Genomic DNA, 26093 nt, shown 5'->3' with positions numbered 1-26093 from the left:
TAAAAGATTTTTCCTGCACGTTGCCGATAGGTTTGATAAAAGAATAAATCATGAAGTGCACTTCATGGATACCAGCAAAAAAGATGCACGGTATACTGAAGATAAAGTTTATGAGTATACTAGAGTGAGCGAGTGTTTCTTAGCTACTAAACAGTGATCTGAAATTGGTGTACAATAATATTACACTACCTAAATGTGTGACATAATAATATTACACTATATAAACAGAGTGACACACATATTACTGTCTGGTCCGTTATTTGAAAGATATCGAAGACAGATTTTACACCGAAGCGGCAAAGAAACTGGTATAGGCACCCGTATTCAAATACAAAGAAGAATACAGCGCTGCGGTCGGCAACACCTATATAAGACGAAGTTTCTGGCGCAGTTGTTAGAGCTGTTACTGTTGCTACAATGACAGGTTCTGAAGATTAAAGTGAGTTTGAACGTGGTCTTATAGTCGGCGCACAAGCAATGGAACACAGCATCTCCGAGGTAGCGATGAAGTGTGGAATTCCCATACGACCATTTCACGAGTGTAGTGTGAACATCAGGAATCCGATAAAACATTAACTCTCCGACATCGCTGCGGCCGAGAAAAGGAATGGGACCAACGACAACTGAAGAGAATCGTTCAGCATGACAGAAGTGCAACCCTTCCGCAAATTGCTGCAGATTTCAATGCTGGGCCATCAACAAGTGTCAGCGCGCGAACCATTCAACGAAACGTCAATGATATAGGCTTTCGGAGCCCAAGGGCCACTCATGTACCCTTGATGACTGGATTACACAAAGCTTTACGTCTCGCGTGGGACCGTCAGCACTGACATTAGACTGTTGATGACAGAAAAAATGTTGCCTAGTCGGACGAGTCTCATTTCAAATTGTATCAAGCAGATGGACACACATGGGTGTGGAGACTACTCATGAATCCATGGACCCAGCATGTCAACAGAGGACTATTCAAGCTTGTGGAGGCTCTGTAATGGTGTGGGGCATGAGCAGATGGAGTTATATGGGATCACTGTCACGTCCAGATACGCCTCTGACAGGCAACACGTACGTAAGCATCCTATCTGATCACCTGTATCCATTCATGTCCATTGTGCATTCCAACGGACTTGGGCAATCCCAGCAGGACAATGTGACACCCAACGCGTCCAGAATAGCTATAGAGTGGCTACAGTGCACTCTTCTGAGTTTAAATACTTCCGCTGGCCACCAAACTCGTCAGCCATTGAGCAGATCTGGGATGCCTTGCAACGTGCCGTTCAGAAGAGATCTCCAGCCCATCGTGCTCTTACGGATTTATGGACAGCCCTGCAGGATTCGTGGTGTCAGTTCCCTCCAACACTGGTTAAGACATTAGTCGAGTCCATGCCACAAGGTGTTGCGGCACATCTGCGAGCTACACGATATTAGGCAGGTGTACCAGTTTCTTTGGCTCTTCAGTGTATTATATAAAACTAAAAAAAACTAAATTCCTCCAGAACAGGCCATGAAGTCCCAACGGTACCGACCGGCCGCCGTGTCGTCCTCAGGCCATAGGCGTCACTGGTTGCGGATATGGAAGGGCATGTGTCAGCACACCGCTCCCCCAGTCATATGTCAGTTTACGAGACCGGATCAGTGTATTATCACGCTTTGGTAACTCTGTGTTTCGTATTCTCAACAGCCGACAACAGTGCGGATGATTCAAAGTTAGCATGTAATAATGTCACATTAGTTAAACAATATTAGACCAGTATTACTGTCAATTATCTTATTATATGTCCACGAATGGCAGAATGCCCAGCGTATCAGACGCTGCTATGCGTTCAGTGAGTGCTGTAGCACCAAGCCTGTAGCTCACAGTGTATTTAACTGCGAAAAAGTTTTCAAGAGGCGTCCTGCATGTGTCATTGGCGATGAGAGTGATACCCACAAAAGATGAAACTGGTGGTAAGCAATAAAATTATACTCGAAACATGAACTGAATTCTTATGATACTTAGGTATTCTAAATGTGCATAAATTAATTTTTTTTCATATTTATATCTTAAGGAAATGAATGTGAATAATCAAGTGCGTTAGTTGGAAACGAAACAGATGATACACGCAGAGTATACGATTACGTCCCTCTACAACAGCAGAAGGAAAGCAGTAATTTTACCAACTGAGTGAGGGGGGGGGGGGGGGGGGAGACAGAGCAGGATGCTTTTAATGAAATGGTCAAGCACATTGCAGAAGAATAAATGCTGACTGATTACTCGACCAAGGAACTTGACTATAAACCAACCTGCAGTGATACAGATCTCCTGAATAAATAAATCAGGGCTGCAAAAGAGAATATCAGCGGTAAACGATCGAGATCGAAAAATGTGATGCCGAAAATTAGAAAAGAATTGCACCTTAGATTAAAAATCCAAAGCCAGTGAGCTGTGAAAGATGTAGACACAATTGCCACAAAAGTTTTTCGGATGAAATGAGGTATTCCTATTGTAGCAGCTTCTGCACATGTGATTACACAAGGCAGAAGGATTTTGTACTTGGTAACACAATGAGTGTACCGAAAATACAAACCAGGAATCAGTCATCATATCATAAATAAATACATACATTTCGTAAAGGACATTAAATATGACAAATATTGACTTTCAAAGTCCTCAACGTAAGATTCTGAGAAAAAGTCTCATGAGAAATAAGTGCCTGATACAGTTATTCAAAAGGGAGTCTTTCCTGAGGAATATCACTGTTAGTAGAAATCTCTTCCTACTTAATCAGCAGCCACCGACACAGTTCCTGCACAAAGTATAGAGAAAGAAATAACTTCGCCAGTATTTTATAATTATTTACTGATCTAAAAAGTGATTGGTTGTAGTGATTAAAATTACTTGGTGATGTGTTATTACAAAATATAATTTTGCTCGAATAGATAGTCAATTTCAGTGATGTCTGCCAAAACCATGTTAAGTGCAGCAACGTCCGTTTTTTCTGTTAATTACTTAAAAATAATAATTCATTAACTAGCCAATTATGCATTACGTTTTTCGAGACATCATCATTAGTTAATTATTGCAATGTAACAATTCCTTAGATGAGACAGTTATTTGTGTCTTAATAAAGACACTAAAAATTATTAGTTTACTCATCTGGAGTTGTCAGGAATGATTTGTGATAATTGCTTGAGAGAAGGTGAACTTAGCCGAGATCGCTTGTTAACAACCTTTATTGTTCCCAGAATGAGATTTTCACTCTGCAGTGGAGTGTGCGCTGATATGAAACTTCCTGGCAGATTAAAACTGTGTGCCGGACCGAGACTCGAACTCTGGATCTTTGCCTTTCGTGGGCAAGTGCTCTACCAACTGATCTACCGAAGCACGACTCACGCCCGGCCCTCACAGCTTTACTTCTGCCAGTACCTCGTCTCCTACCTTCCAAACTTTACAGAAGCTCTCCTGCGAACCTTGCAGAACTAGCACTCCTGAAAGAAAGGATATTGCGGAGACATGGCTTAGCCACAGCCTGGAGAATGTTTCCAGAATGAGATTTTCACTCTGCAGCGGAGTGTGCGCTGATATGAAACTTCCTGGCAGATTAAAACTGTGTGCCCGACCGAGACTCGAACTCGGGACCTTTGCCTTTCGCGGTAGAGCACTTGCCCGCGAAAGGCAAAGGTCCCGAGTTCGAGTCTCGGTCGGGCACACAGTTTTAATCTGCCAGGACGTTTCAACCTTTATGGTTGATTACCGGCTTGTGTAAGCATGGTTAACATCTTCACATCTCATTAAAAGGCTTTTACATGTCACCTACAGCAGCAAGTTGAACGATGCAGCTGCAAGTCAAGGCCACAATATACATAGCAATTCACCAAAAGCTCATGTCCCATACCACACACTACTGTGGACTTCATCCCAGCCAGTCTAGCGAGTCTAGCGGTGGCCTTGCGGGAATGGAGTGCACAGTGTAGTGTATGATATGGGGCACGAGCATTTAGTGAATTAGTCTGTTTATTGTGTGTTCAACCTTGACGTGCCGATGTATTGTTCATATCGTCCCTCACATACCTGACAATGTTTCATAAAGAGTACTTGAATAGCATCATGACTGGAGCACTCTTTTTGAAATTCTGAAGGTACCAGGGGTAAAATACAGAGAGTAGAAGGCTATTCACAACTTGTACAGAAAACAGACGGCAGTTATACGAATCGAGGGGCATGAAAGGCAACCTGTGGTTGAGAAGGGAGTGAGCCTCAGTTGAAGCCAATCCCCGACGTTCTGGTACAGTACATGCACTGCAGTGCATTAGGACTTTGATTTTATGAGACAGATCTGATGATGGCCATTAAAGACCGAGACCGGTAATCTGTTAAACAGAAAAGATTGTGACCATAGACTTAAATTAAAGGAAACTTATTACATATACGGGTCACTGTCGACGATGTCGCCGCTTGAGAAACTGAACAAGGAGTCGGTATTGAAAGGTATTATCCCCAACGACAAAGGCACATCCGACGCCAGCAGTAGTCTTGGAGCCATCTGTGTAAATAAAGACGTTATTAGCGAGCCTCGAACGAAGTTCGACAAACCTCGAGCGGTATATCGAATCCTCGGTCCTCTCCTTTGGGAGCGAGCTCAGTTCAAGGTGAACGCGAACCTGAGCCTGGAGCCTTTGTCTGGCTGTCACCCACTCGAAAAGTCGTAGGGAGGGTAAAATTAAGTTGCTGAAGCAGGCGACGAAAGCGAAATCCAGGAGGTAAGAGAGCAGAGACATACAACCCGTATTGGCGGTAAAGAGAGTTGTCAAAGAAGGAGAAATATGATGGGTGGTCGGGCATTGACATCAGTCGGCAGGCGTACCGACAAAGCAACATATCACGCCGGTAGTTTAGCGGTAATGCGGCAGCTTCGGCATACAGACTCTCAACAGGGATGGTGTAGAACGCTCCAGTCGCCAGATGTAACCCCCGATGGTGGATAGAGTTTAGACGGCGTAAGATGGACGACCAGGCAGAAGAGTAGACAAAGCTCCCATAATCCAGTTTTGATCGGACAATAGCCCGATATAAGCAGAAAACACGGAGAACATTTAGGGAACAGGTACAATCAGGAGCCAAGTAAGACACATGTGGAGACCAGCAAAGTTTCCTGTCAAATGTAAGACCTAAGAATTTTGCTGTCTCCACGAATGGGAGAGCAACAGGACCGAGATATGGCAGCAAGAGAGGGGAAGAAAACCAATGTGCACTCCGTGTGCATACCGGGGGGAGTCATTCCAGATGTGGAAAGGGTCCTTCCGGATGCCATGAAGGGTACAGGGTGCACCCATCTGCAGGTGGTCGCTCATGTCGGCACCAATGATGTGTGTCGCTATGGATTGGAGGAAATCCTCTCTGGCTTCCGGCGGCTATCTGATTTGGTGAAGACTGACAGTCTCGCTAGCGGGATGAAAGCAGAGCTCACCATCTGCAGCATCGTCGAAAGGACTGACTGCGGACCTTTGGTACAGAGCCGAGTGGAGGGTCTGAAGCAGAGGCTGAGACGGTTCTGCGACAGTGTGGGCTGCAGATTCCTCGACTTGCGCCATAGAGTGGTGGGGTTTCGGGTTCCGCTGGATAGGTCAGGAGCCCACTACACGCAGCAAGCGGATACACGGACAGCAGGGGCTGTGTGGCGTGGACTGGGCGGTTTTTTAGGTTAGATGGCCCCGGGCAAGTACAGAAAGGGCAGCAGCCTCAAAGGGTGCGGGGCAAAATCAGAACATGCCGGGACCAAGCAGCAATCGGTATTGTAATTTTAAACTGTCGAAGCTGCATTGGTAAAGTACCGGAACTTCAAGCGCTGATAGTAAGCACCGAAGCTGAAATCGTTGTAGGTACAGAAAGCTGGCTGAAACCAGAGATAAATTCTGACGAAATGTTTACAAAGGCACAAACGGTGTTTAGAAAGGATAGATTGCATACAACCGGTGGTGGCGTGTTTGTCGCTGTTAGTAATAGTTTATCCTGTAGTGAAGTAGAAGTGGATAGTTCCTGTGAATTATTGTGGGTGGAGGTTACACTCCACAACCGAGCTAGGTTAATAGTTGGCTCCTTTTACCGACCTCCCGACTCAGCAGCATTAGTGGCAGAACAACTGAGAGAAAATTTGGAATACATTTCACACAAATTTTCTCAGCATGTTATAGTCTCAGGTGGAGATTTCAATGTACCAGATATAGACTGGGACACTCAGATGTTTAGGACGGGTGGTAGGGACAGAGCATCGAGTGACATTATACTGAGTGCACTATCCGAAAATTACCTCGAGCAATTAAACAGAGAACCGACTCGTGGAGATAACATCTTGGACCCACTGATAACAAGCAGACCCGAACTTTTCGACCCTGCAAGCGCAGAACAGGGAATCAGTGATCATAAGGCCGTTGCAGCATCCCTGAATATGGAAGTTAATAGGAATATAAAAAAAGGGAGGAAGGTTTATCTGTTTAGCAAGAGTAATAGAAGGCAGATTTCAGACTACCTAACAGATCAAAACGAAAATTTCTGTTCCGACACTGACAATGTTGAGTGTTTATGGAAAAAGTTCAAGGCAATCGTAAAATGCGTTTTAGACAGGTACGTGCCGAGTAAAACTGTGAGGGACGGGAAAAACCCACCATGGTTCAACAACAAAGTTAGGGAATTACTGCGAAAGCAAAGAGAGTTTCACTCCAAGTGTAAACGCAGCCAAAACCTCTCAGACAAACAGAAGCTAAACGATGTCAAAGTTAGCGTAAGGAGGGCTATGCGTGAAGCGTTCAGTGAATTCGAAAGTAAAATTCTATGTACCGACTTGAAAGAAAATCCTAGGAAGCTCTGGTCTTACGTTAAATCAGTAAGTGGCTCGAAACAGCATATGCAGACACTCCGGGATGATGATGGCACTGAAACAGAGGATGACACGCGTGAAGCTGAAATACTAAACACCTTTTTCCAAAGCTGTTTCACAGAGGAAGACCGCACTGCAGTGCCTTCTCTAAATCCTCGCACAAACGAAAAAATGGCTGACATCGAAATAAGTGTCCAAGGAATAGAAAAGCAACTGGAACCACTCAACAGAGGAAAGTCCACTGGATCTGACGGGATACCAATTCGATTCTACACAGAGTACACGAAAGAACTTGCCCCCCCTTCTAACAGCCGTGTACCGCAAGTCTCTAGAGGAACGGAAGGTTCCAAATGATTGGAAAAGAGCACAGGTAGTCCCAGCCTTCAAGAAGGGTCGTCGAGCAGATGCGCAAAACTATAGACCTATATCTCTGACGTCGATCTGTTGTAGAATTTTAGAACATGTTTTTTGCTCGCGTATCTTGTCGTTTTTGGAAACCCAGAATCTACTCTGTAGGAATCAACATGGATTCCGGAAACAGGGATCGTGTGAGACCCAACCCGCTTTATTTGTTCATGAGACCCAGAAAATATTAGATACAGGCTCCCAGGTAGGTGCTATTTTCCTTGACTTCCGGAAGGCGTTAGATACAGTTCCGTACTGTCGCCTGATAAAGTAAGAGCCTACGGAATATGAGACCAGAGTTTTTAGCAAACAGAACACAGCATGTTGTTATCAATGGAGAGACGTCTACAGACGTTAAAGTAACCTCTGGCGGCCACAGGGGAGTGTTATGGGACCAATGCTTTTCACAATATGTATAAATGACCTAGTAGATAGTGTCGGAAGTTCCATGCGGCTTTTCGCGGATGATTCTGTAGTATACAGCGAAATGCAGGAAGATCTGCAGCGGATAGGCACTTGGTGCAGAGAGTGGCAACTGATCCTTAACATAGACAAATGTAATGTATTGCGAATACATAGAAAGAAGGATCCTTTATTGTATGATTATATGATAGCGGAACAAACACTGGTAGCAGTTACTTCTGTAAAATATCTGGGAGTATGCGTGCGGAACGATTTGAAGTGGAATAATCATATAAAATTAATTGTTGGTAAGGCGGGTACCAGGTTGAGATTCATTGGGAGAGTCCTTAGAAAATGTAGTCCATCAACAAAGGAGGTGGCTTACAAAACACTCGTTCGACCTATACTTGAGTATTGCTCATCAGTGTGGGATCCGTACCAGATCGGGTTGATGGAGGAGATAGAGAAGATCCAAAGAAGAGCGGCGCGTTTCGTCACAAGGTTATTTGGTAACCGTGATAGCGTTACGGAGATGTTTAACAAACTCAAGTGGCAGACTCTGCAAGAGAGGCGCTCTGCATCGCGGTGTAGCTTGCTCGCCAGGTTTCGAGAGGGTGCGTTTCTGGATGAGGCATCGAATATATTGCCTCCCCCTATTTATACCTCCCGAGGAGATCACGAATGTAAAATTAGAGAGATTAGAGCGCGCACGGAGGCTTTCAGACAGTCGTTCTTCCCGCGAACCATACGCGACTGGAACAGGAAAGGGAGGTAATGACAGTGGCACGTAAAGTGCCCTCCGCCACACACCGTTGGGTGGCTTACGGAGTATAAATGTAGATGTAGATGTAGATGTAAGGATGGTGGAAGAAACTGTTTATAACGCCAGAAGTTCATACAGACCGTTTTCTCACCAGAAAAACGGAAACTTTAGCGACACTCCAGGAATATAGACGGTCTAGACAACGCTGAAGACAGCGTTACCCCGTCACCAACTTCGCTTGCGAACGCGTGGGTCGGCCTTCAGACACGCACAGGGAGGAAAGAAGAGAGGAAAGAGAGAGACAGGGATAGAGGGACAGAAGAAAGAATCTCAAACGCCGAAGCGGAGAATAAGGCACGGAAAAGAAGACGAGGAGAATAGGGCAAAGAGAATGAGGCAGAGGTAGAAGCAAGGGCATGAAATCAAGGAGAAGAGGGAATGTAGGAAAAGACCAATAGAGGAAGAAAGCGTGAGGATGGAGAAAAACAAAGGGAACAAGATCCTGGAGCTTCCAAACGTCCGTATCCGGACGAAGGCTCGATACATTACTCCCAAGAAGAGGGAGTGTGAAGGGGAGGTAGGAGGGGGGGGAGAATTGGGGTCGAGGGGGGATGGGGAAGGGGGATAGGGAAGCCCGGAAAAGAAGGAGAACTGCACTAGCTCGGGGCCCCGTGCTCGCCACACACGTATCCACAAAAGAGTTGTGGACCCCCTGGGGGGCCTGATGAAATCACTGGAACTGATCGGCTGTCGGATCCCCTCTGTCTAATAGGCGCTGCTCATGCATGGTTGTTTACATCTTTGGGCAGGTTTAGTGACATCTCTGAACAAAGGGACTGTGTCAGTGATACAACATCCACAGTCAACGTCTATCATCAGGAGTTCTGGGGATTGGGATGATGCAAAACTTTTTTTGATGTGTGTACAATATGCGTAAACAAAGAGTTTCGCTGTCGTTTGGCTACACTATCTTCGATCATTTAGTAGAATCAGTGACAGCTATCAAGTATCTGGGAATTTGTAACCAGAGCAGTTATATTGAGTGTGTAATGTAACAGACTTAACAGACTGAGACTCACATATTGTAGTACATGATACACTGGGCCAGAATACAACATGATACGTTTCAGTTCCACGACGTATATATGTACATTACATGGTCATAATGTTATTTTCAGCTGACACTTATTATTATTAATGGTATGTCATGCTATTCGTAGAAATGACTCTATTAGAATATATATATGCAATCTTTGTAACATCTTTGTAATTTTTCTCAAATGGCTGTATATTTGTTTTTAATGTAAACAAATGTCACATTTATAATCTCCAGTACAAATTGGAATATAGTAACTTGCATAAAATAATGTGAATAGTTAAAAAGAACTACCTGAACTGGAAGCAAGTGAAATTATAACTTAATTAAGTGTAAAAATTAAGATTTTGTAATATCACTTAATAAAACTACTCACGATGTTATTTTAGGAACATAAATGTATTTAATGAAACAAATCGTATGAACTATGTTTATGTATTATGACGTGCATAATGTTATACTTAAATAACTGTAAACTAATTAAAACATTGTTTCTAATAATGTCTAAGGCAGTTGGAATTATTATAAATTTATACAAATAATTTTCTGTTGAGGGCAACCGCTTCAGAAGAAACCCATGTTTCTGAAAGAAATCGCTTTCAGCTGTATATGAACTTTTACAGGAGCACGACCGGTTTCGTGATTTCAGATCACATCTTCGGGTTTACATCTGCAACGTAGGAAACGTACAGTCGACATTATGATAAAAAAACAGATACCTATCCTAATAATTTGTGCTTTATGACAAACAATGTGGAATACTCACATGCGCAGTGTGGCCCTGCAAGGCGAGTCGGTTGGAAGGGTTTCTTTCCGCCGCTTCCTGTTATGAAGTGAGTTTTCTTAATCATGGACTTTCAGTGTTGCTAGCTGAGGCTTTTATCTTTCCTTATTTTGGTGTCATTCGCTGTAGGTAAACCCGCTTTTAACATGTCAGTTTTGCAACTGGTCAGTTTGAATTATGACGCCTGTTTATTTCGGGTAACAGTATTTAATTTTGAAGAGGCTGAGTCGACCTCCTTCCCGTATCACGGCTTAAATGTTTTACTGATGCGAGAGTATTTCATATTGCTTGTCACAGAGCGCAGATTATGAAGTATTTGTTTTTTATCATAATGTCGATTGCACGTTTCCTATCTTGTAGATGTACAGCGGAAGATGTGAGCTGAAATAAAGAAACCGGTCGTGTTCCTGTAAAAGTTAATATACAGATGAAAGCGGTTTATTTCAGAAGCATATAATTTTATATATGCGATGACAGCTGGGAACGCGAATTTGTGGTTTCGCTGGGGGTAATAATGGTAGCAGTAGCAGCGTTCAACTTGCATCGACGTACTCACATGCAGATCTTTGAACACGGTATACTCGCTGGTCACAGTTATTGAGATACTGAATTCCTTCCCCGCGTACTTTTGGCAGGGGTGCATCATACTGCCCAGGTGGAGGAAGTCTTGGAACGAGAGGCTAATCGGCGAATGGACTGGCCTGCTCGTTCCCCCGACTTAAATCGCACCGAGTATGTGTGGGATGCGTTGCCGAGACGTGCTGCAGAACCTCCACGTGCACCAACGCCCTACAACAAGAAGTCTTCGCCAACCTCGTGGCCCACGCAGGAGAACGTCGTAGAGCCGGCATTCCCGTCGGTGGTGATCACACAGCCCACTGAATACCATATCCCGCGGTTTATGAGGCCCATCAAACCGCCTTGAATTGCAGTGACCAGTGAAATTATTGTCTTTGAACAAAAATGTCACTTTCATTCGTCACATTCCTTATTTCTTTGAGTTACCTTCCGTGCTGTACCGTAGCAATTCTTCCTAACTATGTATAGTCCATATTTGATCGAGCTACATTACAGAGACACATCAAGCGAAAGTTACTTTTGTCATTAAGATTTGCACAACAGTGTGTTCATGCATCGTAAGGTAGCCAACATCACCTGCACGGAGGGCGGAAAATATGTTTGGCAGCTTTGTGAGCTGTGTTGCCCGCTTTAACGTGCCAAAAATATTTTCCAGGCCAGTTTTATTTTGACCACCCTGTACAAAGCAGAAGGCAGCGGAGTGAAGTCGCTCGACGAAGTAACCTTTGGTACTGGCACCCTGAAGTCCGGCAGACAGTCCTCGTCCCCAGGTCTCTATGGCGCCATTCTTCAATGGCAGAGTGAGTACCTTTTCGGTGTGGTAAACCGTAAGGTAGCTGCGAATTTTATGAGCTGTTTGGCATTGAGGAGAAATTTGCGTGTCGCTGAGGGACTGTTTTACCACTGTAATTAATGTACCAACAGCATCCCAAATTTGTATCGGAGTTCTCGCTTGCTCTTATCCGTCATTTACTTCAAAAAGAAATACGAGGTGCATTCAAGTTCTAAGGCCTCCGATTTTTTTTCTAATTAACTACTCACCCGAAATCGATGGAACTGGCGTTACTTCTCGACGTAATCGCCCTGCAGACGTACACATTTTTCACAACGCTGACGCCATGATTCCATGGCAGCGGCGAAGGCTTCTTTAGGACTCTGTTTTGACCACTGGAAAATCGCTGAGGCAATAGCAGCACGGCTGGTGAATGTGCGGCCACGGAGAGTGTCTTTCACTGTTGGAAACACCAAAAGTCACTAGGAGCCAGGTCAGGTGAGTAGGGAGCATGAGGAATCACTTCAAAGTTGTTATCACGAAGAAACTGTTGCGTAACGTTAGCTCGATGTGCGGGTGCGTTGTCTTGGTGAAACAGCACACGCGCAGCCCTTCCCGGACGTTTTTGTTGCAGTGCAGGAAGGAATTTGTTCTTCAAAACATTTTCGTAGGATGCACCTGTTACCGTAGTGCCCTTTGGAACGCAATGGGTAAGGATTACGCCCTCGCTGTCCCAGAACATGGACACCATCATTTTTTCAGCACTGGCGGTTACCCGAAATTTTTTTGGTGGCGGTGAATCTGTGTGCTTCCATTGAGCTGACTGGCGCTTTGTTTCTGGATTGAAAAATGGCATCAACGTCTCATCCATTGTCACAACCAACGAAAAGGAAGTCCCATTCATGCTGTCGTTGCGTGTCAACATTGTTTGGCAACATGCCACACGGGCAGCCATGTGGTCGTCCGTCAGCATTCGTGGCACCAACCTGGATGACACTTTTCGCATTTTCAGGTCGTCATGCAGGATTGTCTGCACAGAACCCACAGAAATGCCAACTCTGGAGGCGATCTGTTCATGTCATTCGGCTATCCCCCAAAACAGTTCTCTCCACTTTCTCGATCATGTCGTCAGACCGGCTTGTGCGAGCCCGAGGTTGTTTCGGTTTGTTGTCACATGTTGTTCTGCCTTCATTAAACTGTCGCACGCACGAAAGCACTTTCGACACATCCATAACTCCATCACCACATGTCTCCTTCAACTGTCGATGAATTTCAATTGGTTTCACACCACGCAAATTCAGAAAACGAATGATTGCACGCTGTTCAAGTAAGGAAAACGTCGCCATTTTAAGTGTTTAAAACAGTTCTCATTATCGCCACTGGTGGTAAAATTCCATCTACCGTACGGTGCTGCCATCTCTGGGACGTATTGACAATGAACGCGGCCTCATTTTAATACAATGCGCATGTTTCTATCTCTTTCCAGTCCGGAGAAAAAAAATCGGAGGCCTTAGAACTTGAATGCACCTCGTATTTATGAAACGTGAAATACAGTTTTCCAAGAAAACAGGGAAGAGATTGCGTTGGATCTGACGCTGATTCACGGCGCGTGTAAGTAGAATCACACGACGACAGAACAGTGTGCTTAGACATGAGTGGGAAGGGAGATCACACTAGTAATGGCTTACAGAATGGTAACTAGAACTAATCTAAAGAATTAGTTTAACACGTCTCTTTTCCAAAACACATTAAAATCTTATTTAGACCGAGCGAGGCGGCGCAGTGATTAGCACACTGGACTCGCATTCGGGAGGACGACGGTCTGATCCCACGTCCGCCCACCCTGATTTAGGTTTTCCGTAATTTCCCTAAATCGCTTCAGGCAAATGCCGGGATGGTACCTTTGAAAGGGTACTTCCGACTTCCTTCCCAATCCTTCTCTAAACCAATGAGGCTGATGACCTCGCTTTCAGGGCTCTTCCCCAAACAACCCAACCCTCAACCTCTTATTTAGCTACCAAACTGGAAGATACGACATTTTACTTTGCCAGCGTTGTGCAGAATGAGCAGTAGAATCAATAACATGAAGAGCCTTGGAGGCATCCTGGAAGACACCTTCAGTGGTTCCAGAGAGGGGGCGCTACCTTCCAGCGAGCTGCTGTTGGTGACGTCCGCTTTGACGAAGACGACCTTCCCCTTTCCGGACTGCTTCTCCAGCTCCTCCACGGCCTTCTTCCCTGCCGCCTCGTCAGCGTCCGACGCCACGACCTGGAAAAAAAAAATCTGCTGTACGCAAGCAGTCGGCTGAGTCATTAAGTCATGTGAGCGGGCCTCCAGACCTAACTGACTTTCATTGTTACTGATCTGCATCTACATCTGTTACAGTCCTTATGTAGAGCCTGTTTCCAAGGATGTGAAAGTCGTAGGAGACCCTGCTTAGCAGCACCAGTTGTGTTGATAGTTGGAGTGGAGTGGTCTATTGCCTGACGAACATCTGTAGCCCTTCCGAAGCGAATGCCATGAAGCGTTTCCTTCAGTTTAGGAATCAAGTTGAAGTCACAAGGACTTAAGTCCGGGGAGTGTGGTGGGTGCTACAGCACTTTCCACCCTCATCGAGAGAAGAAATCGTTCACAACCCAGCTCGTAGGCGTCCGAGCATTGTACTGTGCAATGCTGGGCGGCTTCTCTCTCCAAGCTCTTCATTTTTGGAACATAGCCTGTGTCCAACTAATAGAAAGAAGAGGCGACTCCTCCTGCCTGATCCGCACTTCATTTTATGTAGCGGAAGCTGTGATCGAGTTTTACGGTCCATGGTGCAGGGAAGCGCAGTACACCTGCCACATTCGCCACACATAAGCCCTTGTGACTTCAATTTGATTCCTAAATTGTAGGACGAACTTCACGACATTCGCTTCAGAACTGTTTCAGAGATTAGTCAGGCAGCAGACCGCTCCACTCGAACATCAGCACAGCTGGCGCTGTGACTCCTACGACTCCCATATCACTAAGCAACGGGTTACACGAAATTCTGATGACTACGGTGAAGGACAGTAAAACTTAAAAACATGTATCCGTTTTTGTGTAAGTTGTGAATAAATAGTTGCCTCTATTAATGTCCCGACACTCGCATATGCTCGGAAAACTTCTGTGAAGTGAATAGCAAGGATATTTCCCATAGCATCAGTTATTAGAGCCTCTTTTCGTTCCATTCAGGTACGGAGCGCGGTAAGAATGAGTGCTCAGACGCCTCTGTGAGAGCTGTAATTAGTCCCATCTTGTCTTCGTGGTCACCACGTAGGGCACTGTGGTATATGTCTATATTCATCACTTAAAGCTGGCTCTCGAAACTCTGTGAGTAGAGTGTCCCCGGTCTTGTGAAGCAGAAAATTTAAAGCATTGTTCTAATTTTGGAGAACTGTCTTCCTCGGATATATTTCTGGATCCTTACTCTGCAAGGCGGTGTCCTGCATGGTATTCCCGGGCGAGGTGGCGCAGTGGTTACCACACTGGACTCACATTCGGGATGACGACGGTTCAAAGCCGCATCCACCCATCCAGATTTAGGTTTTCCGCTTTTTCCCTAAACAACTTGAGGCGAGTGCCGAGATGATTCCTTTCAAAGGGCACAGCCAATTTCCTTCCCCATCGTTTCGTAATCCGAGCTTGTCGTCCGTCTCTAATCTGCTCCTCTCCTCCTCCTTAGCACGGTACTGCGTGTTTAAGTTTCTTCCCGTTCCATTCACGATATGGAGCGTGGGAAGAATGGCTCCTTAGATACCTCTGTGAGCGTTGTAAATACTCTAATCTTGTGTCCGCGATCAAGATACGCACAGGACTGATAATACAGCTAGACTCTTCACTTAATACTGCTTAATGAATGTTTGTAGATAGGCTTTCATGGAATGGTCAACGGTTCTGGCACATTTTTTGCATGGAAATTTTAAACCTGTGACCATTCGGACCACCCTTCTTCGTCTACGACCAGTGTCCGATGTCAGTATAATTAGGTACGCGGGTCCCATATTTTTTTACTAAAAAGGGGCACACAAACGATTTGTCAGAGGTCTTATTTGTTGATTGACCATATATTCCCACTATCCTGCCATTGAATATATTGTGAAAGTAATTCATGCACGCATCCGATAAGAAAATTCATCATATTTACTTCTCTTCCGTTTTTAACTGCTTCCCTTGACGCACCATAGCCTCCATGTGCTTTTCCATTATTTTCTTATTGTTCCGTACCTCAGTCGGTAAAAACAGAACCATTACAGAGTCATTTTGTTGGCCGTCCATCCATCCGTCTGTCTGCCTGTCTGTCCAACTGTTACAAACCCTTTCTCCCACGAACAGGCACACGTTATGAAGTTAAAATTTATGTCACTTGCTGACCTCTATGGTCCCTTGGCAGTGTAAAAAGGCAGCTTCTAAGTCAATGCAATCGAAAGATATGGCCATTTACGTCAGACATTGTGACAGTCGCAAAACGCCTCATTGGAAACTATAGGGTACTTGCCGTTGACTTAGAATCATTAAATTTGGCAGGAAGCAAGGTTTCGCAGGACAAGAAAGGGAAAAAATCAAGAAACTGTCGATTTGTAATAACAGCACAAAGAAAAAATTGTCATTTCTTATTTAATTGTGTGCCTGCCTGTGCGCCTGTTATGACCCCTTCTGTCAGGAACGGACTGACGTATGAAGTTGAAATTGATGCGTCATAGTGAGGTGTACGGACCATTGGTGGTGTAATAAATGTAAACTTCTAAGGCAACGCTATTCGCTATTTCGATACTCGGAAATTTACTCATCAAAACCTGTAGGGTTCTTCCCGTTGGTATAGAATCTTGATATTCGGTAAGAAGCGAAGCTTCGCAATACAAGCGAAGGAAAAGCACCCGAAAATTGTTGATTTAAAGTTATATTACACGTAAATTTTTTTTGTCATTGTTATGCGATCGTCTGCCTCTTCATATGTTTCGGCCCCTGTGGCCGAGCGGTTCTAGGCGCTTCAGTCCGGAACCGCGCTGCTGCTACGGTCGCAGGTTTGAATCCTGCCTCGGGCATGTATGTGTGTGATGTCCTTAGGTTAGTTAGGTTTAAGTAGTTCTAAGTCTAGGGGACTGATGACCTCAGATGTTAAGTCCCATAGTGGTTGGAGCCATTTGAACCATTTTATTCGTATGTTAAGACCTCATTTCCTCGGGAATGGGTACACGCACATCTTGCCTGTATCGATATCGATAATTGGCAAAAATCGTCGAGATTCTCCATTTGCGGGATGAATGAACCATTAGTATACGTAATTAAGTTTGAACGGAGCCCTCGGTGTGCGAGTACTACTCGGAACTATCTGACTCCTTTTTCTTTATGAATGCGGTGATTTCATGTGACAAGATTAGCTGCTCCAAGCTCTCTCTTAATTCTAAGCAAGCTTTCTGACAGATTTTCTTTGCCTTTGGAAAAAAGTAGTAATAATAAGAACAATAATAAAACTTGACAAAAGTGAAGTCTAAAAGGAGAAAGACACACAGTAGATTTGTACAACATGTTAGGGGTGGCGTTAGTCGTGTAATGCTCAGGCTGTTAGGCGTCGCATGTGCCGAGGCTGTAAATAAGGGATGAGCAGAAGCAGCGACTCACCTTGGCTCCTGCAGTCAGCAGCGCCCTGCTGAAGGCTCTGCCCAGACCGCCGGCAGCCCCCGTGATCAGCGCCACCTTGCCAGAGGGGTCCATCCTGCAACACGGGACACCGTCTCAGCAACATTCGGATGGCTAAGCGTTCTCAGTTCGTCTTATTTGCCGCGCGAGTGCATAACTGGTTTTGGTTATGAAGACCACTTTGAGTAGCTCTGCAGCAACAACTGCTAGGTGCCTGCGTTCTATTTCATTTATCAAGATTTTCCGTTCTGATAACAATACAATGATGAATCGAAGTGAAATGAATCGCAAGACAGCTGCAATTGGTGATATATTTATTGCCAGAACGGACTTCGCCGCATTAAAACAGAATCCTCAAGTGAACTGTATAAGAAAGAAAAGATCCCATGAAGTATATATGATCGAAATGCTACACCAACGTCCCAAATTTTTTTTAAAACTTTTTAAAATTTTTTCGAGATTTCTTATATTTTTTTGATATTTTAATACATCTTATGTAAAGTACCGGGTGATCAAAAAGTCAGTATAAATTTGAAAACTTAATAAATCACGGAATAATGTAGATAGAGAGGTACAAATTGACACACATGCTTGTTATGACATGGAGTTTTATTAGAGCCAAAAAAATACAAAAGTTCAAAAAATGTCCGACAGATGGCGCTTCATCTGATCAGAATAGCAGTAATTAGCATAACAAAGTAAGACAAAGCAAAGATGATGTTTTTTACAGGAAATGCACAATATGTCCACCATCATTCCTCAGCAATAGCTGTAGTCGAGAAATAATGTTGTGAACAGCACTGTAAAGCATGTCCGGAGTTATGGTGAGGCATTGGCGTCGGATGTTGTCTTTCAGCATCCCTAGAGATGTCGGTCGATCACGATACACTTACGACTTCAGGTAACCCCAAAGCCAATAATCGCACGGACTGAGGTCCGAGGACCTGGGAGGCCAAGCATGACGAAAGTGGCGGATGAGCACACGATCATCACCAAACGACGGGCGCAAGAGATCTTTCACGCATCTAGCAATATGGGGTGGAGCGCCATCCTGCATAAACATCGTATGTTCCAGCAGGTGTTTATCGGCCAGGCTGGGGATGATGCGATTCTGTAACATATCGGTGTACCTCTCACCCGTCACGGTAGCAGTTACAAAACGAGAATCACGCATTTCCTCGAAGAAATAAGGCCCGATAACGGTAGATGTGGTAAATCCAACCCATACCGTGACTTTCTCGTCGTGCAATGGAGTTTGCACGACAGTTCTAGGATCTTTGGTAGCCCAAATTCTAGAGTTGTGAGCGTTGACAGACCCACGGAGCGTGAAATGAGCTTTGTCGGTCCACAACACGTTACTCAACCAATCGTCATCTTCCGCCACTTTTGAAACGCCCACACCACAAACGCCCTCTACTTCACTAAATCGCCAGGTAACAGTTCATGATGCCGATGGATTTTGTACAGATAGCATCGGAGGGTACGCCTAAGTGCCAACCAAACATTAGTGTATGGAATGCCGGTGCGACGTGCGACTGCACGAGCGCTGACTTCCCCATGCATAGACGAACCCGCTACAGTCTCCATTTCTTCCTGAACTGTCTCAGCAGCATTACGTCTTGTGCTCGGTCGGCCACTACGGCGTCTATCGTCTAAACAACCCGTGGCTTCGAACTTCGAAATCATTCTCTTCACAGCTGCATTTGTCAACGGACCTTTACCCATTCGAATCCCCTTCCAATGGCGATAGGATCGTAACGCTGAACTAGCACTTTCACCATTCTGATAATACAGCTTCACTAAAAGCGCCTTTTCAGGTAACGTCAACATGCTGCGACTGCTGGCGCATCTGATTCTGTCCCTCATTACAGTTCCTTTTATACACGATTGTCATGCGTAGTCACTGACGTTTTGCTGTCCAGCGCCATCTGTCGGACATTTTGTGATCTTTGTTTGTTTTTTTGTTTTAATAAAACCCCATGTCATTCCAAGATTGTGTGTCAATATTTCCCCCCTTATCTACATTATTCCGTGGTTTATTAAGTTTTCAAATTTATACTGACTTTTTGATCACCCGGTATTTAACCTGACAGATATATCAGAATTAAAACGTACTTACCAACAGTCACACAATTGCGCACCAAGATACCCCCAACGTTCGTAGTCAAAAATCAAATCCCTCAAGAGGGTTAAGTCGTCAAAATAAATAAAACAGGACATCGAGGCGAATAGTGCGGTGGCACTCCACGAGAAAAAAAAAAGCTATATATAAATACGATCACTTAAAATGAGACATATAAATAAGGAATGATCAAATTTGGGGCATTCTACGAGCTAAATAGCTAACCCCACCCACCGACGCTTTCTCAAACCCTTCCCCCTTCACTCACCCGTACACCGTTATGAATAAATGTCAAGCCGATAAGCGTATCCGTGTGGAATTCATGAAATGGAGGACACACAAGTTAAAATCGCAACTTACTGACATTGTTATTGAGAGGTTAAATTTTTTTTTAAAAGTTGTTATAGTATTTTGATCACACGTATTACGTCGGAACTTTTCCTTCTTATGTAATTCACCTGAATATGCTGTTTTAATTCAGTGAAACCGGTTGTGACAACAAAGAAATCGCCAATTACAACTGTCTTGCAGTTCGTTTTACTTCCGTTCATTATGCAGTTTAACGGCTGCTCGCATTACAATATTCTAAAGAACTAAGTCATGGCTTCTCGATGTATGTAAAATGAAATGCCGAAAAACTGGGCAACTTTCTGACTGAAGTGTTACTTCATGACAACAGCATACTTTAGCTTTTTTTCCCCCTTAGACTAGCTGACACACACCGCATTCCTCGTGTATTCATTGCGTCAGTTTTCTGTTATAGACGAAAACAGAAAATGAACTGTGTTCATAGTGTAACATCGGAAAAATTCTATGTATTAGTGAAATGACTTTTTAAATTACGAAACAGTTTCTGTACAATGGGCGGCAGCTACTTTGCCTGTCTACAACGCGATTTTGTGAACGTCTCTATGGCTACACATATTCATAGCTCTAGAGACGGTCATTGTTTTCGTCTACAGCCCGTTGCGCTTGGTAGTAGTTGAATGCTGTCAAAAGAGCAACCGATGTCAGGGATTTCCATAACTTGATTCGATTCTAAGAGAATCCCTGTAGTAAAGAATAAATGTATTAAAGCTTCTCGGGTGATACAGTATTTTTTGGCGCATCTCGTTGCTTGTGCCGCCATATCTCCTAAACTATGATAGGCAGGTAGTTCTTACACCCACAGCAATTGTTGCCTGACAGAAAGGCACATGCGTACCACGTTTTTTGAAATCGGTCCAGTGATTTAGGAGGAGATGTTGAACATACGCACATACATACGAGGTGCGGCTAGAAAAAAACCGGACTGATGCTGGAAAAAAACATTTATTTACAATTATTTACAATTTCATGTTATCGCCTTCAATGTACTCTCCTCCTCGGTCTCTACACCGCTCCATACGAATTTTCCACTGTTCATAGCAATGCTGCAGATCATTTTCGGTAAGTCCATACATTACTTCCGTCGCTTTTTCTTTTACTGCTTCAACAGTCTCAAATCTAGTTCCTTTCAAAGCTGACTTGACTTTAGGGAAAAGAAAAAAGTCACAGGGGGCCAAATCAGGTGAGTAGGGTGGATGATCTAAGATGGGAATGTTGTGTTTTGCCAAAAACGTCTTCACTGACAACGCACTGTGAGCTGGGGCATTGTCTTGGTGAAGGATCCATGACTTTCTTCTCCACAAATCGTTCCGTTTTCTCCGTACTCGCTCACGTAGGGTAGCCAGGACGCTAATGTAGTAATGCTGGTTCACTGTTTGTCCCTCTGGTACCCAATCAATGTGCACAATCCCTTTGACGTCAAAAAAAACAATCATCATTGCCTTGAATTTCGATTTTGACATTCGTGCTTTTTTTTGTCGTGGAGAACCAGGAGTTTTCCAATGCATCGATTGGCGTTTAGTTTCGGGATCGTAAGTAAAAAACCACGATTCATCGCAAGTAATAACATTTTGTAAGAAGGTGGGATCACTTTCAATGTTTTCCAGGATGTCAGAACAAAACATTCTTCGGCGTTCCTTCTGTTCAATTGTGAGACACTTTGGAACCATTTTTGAACACACTTTGTTCATGTTGAAACTTTCATGAAGAATCTGCCTAACACTTTCCTTGTCAACTCCTGTTAACTCAGACACTGCTCTGATTGTTAAACGGCGATCTTGTCGAACAAGTTTACCGATTTTTTCAATGTTTGGATCAGTTTTTGCTGACAATGGTCTGCCAGTGCGAGTGTCATCACCGGTGTCTTCGCGGGCATCTTTAAATCGTTTAAACCACTCAAACACTTGTGTTCGCGATAAACAATCATCGCCGTACACTTGTTGTAACATTACAAACGTTTCACTTGCAGATTTTCCTAGTTTGAAACAAAATTTGATGTTAACACGCTGTTCTTTCTGTACACTCAACATTTTCCGACGCACAGACAAAACGTCAACTACTTAAAACAGACGCCACGGGCAGACTGAGTGCAGGAGGCAGATGAAACTCGAGCAGTAGGCGGAGCGAGAGTCACGTGACAGGCCACGCGACTTTCAGCATTATTGCATTCGTTTCATTGTTTCACCAGTACTAGTCCGGTTTTTTTCTAGCCACACCTCGTACATACATATTTATAATATTTGTGGGTAGTCTGGTCAACACCCAGAGTACTGGTCAGCTACACTGTGTTCTCGCATAGTACTGCCATTAGTAATGGAAGCTACAAGTACGTTAATTGTACCTGAACTGGCCACAAAATCATTTTGTTTACAAGTGGAGAAATGTGTTTGTAGATTTCGTGGAAAATTTTTGCTGCTGCCGATAAGTCTGGAGACCTGATTAAGTATGGGTAAAGTGGTATAAATAAGTTACACGGGTAGACTATTCGGTATGACAGTTAAATTCTACACAAATTATCTTCAGCTGCTGGAAATTCCATAGATGACAGGGGTAACTTTGTGAAAGCAAACAGCAGAAACAAGTATTACATTTGAAATTGTAGCCGGCCGGATGACCGTCCGGTTCTAGGCGCTACAGTCTGGAACCGCGCGACCGCTACAATCGCTAGTTCGAATCCTGCCTCGGGCATGGATGTGTGTGATGTCCTTAGGTTAGTTAGGTTTAAGTAGTTCTAAGTTATAGGGGACTGATGACCTCAGATGTTAAGTACCATAGTGCTCAGAGCCATTTGAACCATTTTGAAATTGTAGAAAACAAGTCTCATTAATGAAGAAAATGTTCAAATGTGTGTAAAATATTATAGGACTTAACTGCTAAGGTCATCAGTCCCTAAGCTTACGCACTACTTAACCTAAATTATCCTAAGGACAAACACACACACCCATGCCCGAGGGAGGGCTCGAACCTCCGCCGGGACCAGCCGACCCAAGTTGTGAACAAGGTACTGTGCAAACTGGACGTGGCTCCATAATGGTATGGGCTATGCTTACATGGAATGGACTGGGTCCTCTAGCCCAGCTAAGCCAACTGAGACCATTTACAGCCATTCAGGGACTTCTTGTTCCCAAATAACGATGCACTCTTTATGGATGACAATGTGCCATGACACTGGGCCACATATCATCAACATTGTTTCAGCACAGAGGTTCATTTAGATTCTCATAACTGTGATAGCCTCTAATACAGGCTGTCAGCAACAAACAGTTAACCCTATGGCTACCAAATAAATGGAAATGATCTTATGGCATTGTTGGCCGGGAGGGAGTTCGTCCGCCGTATTGCAAGTCCTTTTCAGTTGACGCCATTTCGGCGACTTGCTAGTCAATGATGATGAAAATAACACAAAATCCAGTTCCCTGCCGGGAATCGAACCCAGTCCCCCTGCGTGATTGGCGGTAAAGCTACCGCTACGCTACGGAGGCGGACTATGACTACTAACAACATGAAGAAACACAATTTTAAAATTTTTCGCATAATTAACGTTTATTATCATAGCAAGCAATGACTATGGGTAAGCACTGGAGAAAAGCAAACAGTCAATTTTTTTTAAGAGATGGTTTCGCTTTTCAACCTTTCATTCATCATTTTATGTGATGTATTTCAAAGCAATTTGGCATTTTTGCTAAAAAAAATCCCCACATCTCGAAGCTTCCATGAAGTCATAATGCGGACCCTTCCGCCGCAGGTTTGAGTCCTCCCTTGGGAATGTGTGTGTGTGTGTGTGTGTGTGTGTGTTGTTCTTAGTATAAGTTAGTTTAAGTAGTATGTAAGTCTATCGGACCGATGACCTCAGCAGTGGAATTTCACACACATTTATTTGATGTCATAATACTTAAAACAAACTATAGTTGTAAATAACAATCAAAAATCGGCCTAAAATTTAATAAATTATCTTTCACAACTATATACTATCGCAGTGTTTTCATTTCGATAATACTCATAAAACCCGTAGTAGAAAATCAAATTTATGTTGCAATAACTTACATATACTTACTTTCACTGTCAATGATCTCCCAATATGGCCACTATAAAATTTGTCAGAATTTCCTACACTCGCATAGCACAATCTCCACCACGACTGTTGCTCTGAACGCTATGAGTGATTTCTGCAGTGCACTACACTCACAGACGTACGTCAGTACTTTAGTCTACTACCATATGTAGCACCTGGGAGTGAGGGGTCTTCGGTTGGCTTACCACAGAGTTTTTATCGGGATATTTCACAAGGACTCGCTGAACCACTTGATAGTATATGCGCAACTGTCTTGAAATCATTCTCAGTTCAATGAGTTTTCCTTAGACACCGCTGTACTTGTTTACTTAACGTCACCGCGTGTTTCCAAAATGGTTCAAATGGCTCTGAGCACTATGGGACTTAACTGCTGTGGTCATCAGTCCCCTAGAACTTAGAACTACTTAAGCCTAACTAACCTAAGGACATCACACACATCCATGCCCGAGGCAGGATTCGAACCTGCGACCGTAGCGGTTGCGCGGTTCCAGACTGTAGCGCCTAGAACCGCTCGGCCACTCCGGCCGGCCCCGCGTGTTTCCGACATCGGCCACAGAAGGCCAAGTGCAGTGATGCCGTGGTCGGTCAATACCACTAGAAGTCTCTGTCTTGCAGTGTCATCAGTGATTTCATGGCAAAGTTACTGGTTCTTAAAAATATATATATAGATACAGGGTGAGTCACCTAACATTACCGCTGGATAAATTTCGTAAACCACATCAAATACTGACGAATCGATTCCACAGACCGAACGTGAGGAGAGGGGCTAGTGTAATTGGTTAATACAAACCAAAAACAATGCACGGAAGTATGTTTTTTAACACAAACCTACGTTTTTTTAAAAGCAACCCCGTTAGTTTTGTTAGCACACCTGAACATATAAACAAATACGTAATCAGTGTTGCATTGTAAAATGTTAATTACATCCGGAGATATTGTAACCTAAAGTAGACGTTTGAGTACCACTCCTCCGCTGTTCGATCGTGTGTATCGGAGAGCACCGATTTACATAGGGATCGAAAGGGAACGGTGATGGACCTTAGGTACAGAAGACTGCAACAGCACATTACGTCCACATGCTAACACCTTTTTATTGGTCTTTTTCACTGACGCACATGTACATTACCATGAGGGGTGAGGTACGCGTGCACACGTGGTTTCCGTTTTCAATTACGGAGTGGAATAGAGTGTGTACCGACATGTCAGGCCAATAGATGTTCAATGTGGTGGCCATCATTTGCTGCACACAATTGCAATCTCTGGCGTAATGAATGTCGTACACGCCGCAGTACATCTGGGTGTAATGTCGCCGCAGGCTGCCACAATACGTTGTTTCATACCCTCTGGGGTTGTAGGCACATCACGTTACACATTCTCCTTTAACGTACCCCACAGAAAGAAGTCCAGAGGTGTAAGATCAGGAGAACGGGCTGGCCAATTTATGCGTCCTCCACGTCCTATGAAACACCCGTCGAACATCCTCTCAAGGGTCAGCCTAGTGTTAATTGCGGAATGTGCAGGTGCACCATCATGCTGATACCACATACGTCGACGCGTTTCCAGTGGGACATTTTCGAGCAACGTTGGCAGATCATTCTGTAGAAACGCGATGTTTGTTGCAGCTGTTTGGGCCCCTGCAATGAAGTGAGGACCAATGAGGTGGTCGCCAATGATTCCGCACCATACATTTACAGTCCACGGTCGCTGTCGCTCTACCTGTCTGAGCCAGCGATGATTGTCCACGGCCCAGTAATGCATGTTCCGTAGATTTACTGCCCCGTGGTTTGTGAAACCCGCTTCAACGGTAAACAGGTAGAACTGCAACGCATTCTCTGTTGATGCCCATTGACAGAATTGCACTAGATGATTAAAGTCATCACCATGTAATTGCTGATGTAGCGACACATGAAACGGGTGAAAGCGGTGACGATGCAGTATGCGCGTGACACTACTTTGACTCAGTCCACCGGCTCTCGCAGTGTCACGTGTACTCATGTGTGGGTTCATGGCAACAGCAGCTAACACACCAACTGCACCCGCTCCTCCTGTGACGGGCCTGTTACGGACCCGTTTGCGTGCTACGACTATACCTGTTGCATACAGTTGGCGGTAGATGTTTTGCAATGTGCTGCACGTTGGATGCTCTCTGTCCGGGTACCGTTCTGCATACACCCTGCAGGCTTCAGCTGCATTTCGTCGACACTCGCCATATATGAGTATCAT

The 26093-nt window shown here is 44.3% G+C and overlaps 1 protein-coding gene across 1 annotated transcript in view; it reads right to left on the bottom strand.

Annotated features, from left to right (window-relative positions):
- The window catches only part of LOC124607353 (15-hydroxyprostaglandin dehydrogenase [NAD(+)]-like), a 53356-nt gene extending 27780 nt beyond the window's left edge, over positions 1-25576 (bottom strand). Inside the window, exons 1-3 of the mRNA XM_047139654.1 lie at positions 25573-25576; positions 17293-17390; positions 13797-13920 (exon numbers count right to left, since the gene is read on the bottom strand). Of these exons, the coding sequence (XP_046995610.1) occupies positions 13797-13920; positions 17293-17385 (217 nt within the window). The 5' untranslated portion in view covers positions 17386-17390; positions 25573-25576. The remainder of the gene's footprint in view (positions 1-13796; positions 13921-17292; positions 17391-25572) is intronic.
- Between the last annotated feature and the right edge of the window lie 517 nt (positions 25577-26093).

This window comes from Schistocerca americana, chromosome 3 (assembly GCF_021461395.2).
Source record: "Schistocerca americana isolate TAMUIC-IGC-003095 chromosome 3, iqSchAmer2.1, whole genome shotgun sequence".
Lineage (NCBI taxonomy): Eukaryota > Metazoa > Arthropoda > Insecta > Orthoptera > Acrididae > Schistocerca > Schistocerca americana.
This window is presented reverse-complemented; position numbering and strand designations above follow the sequence as displayed.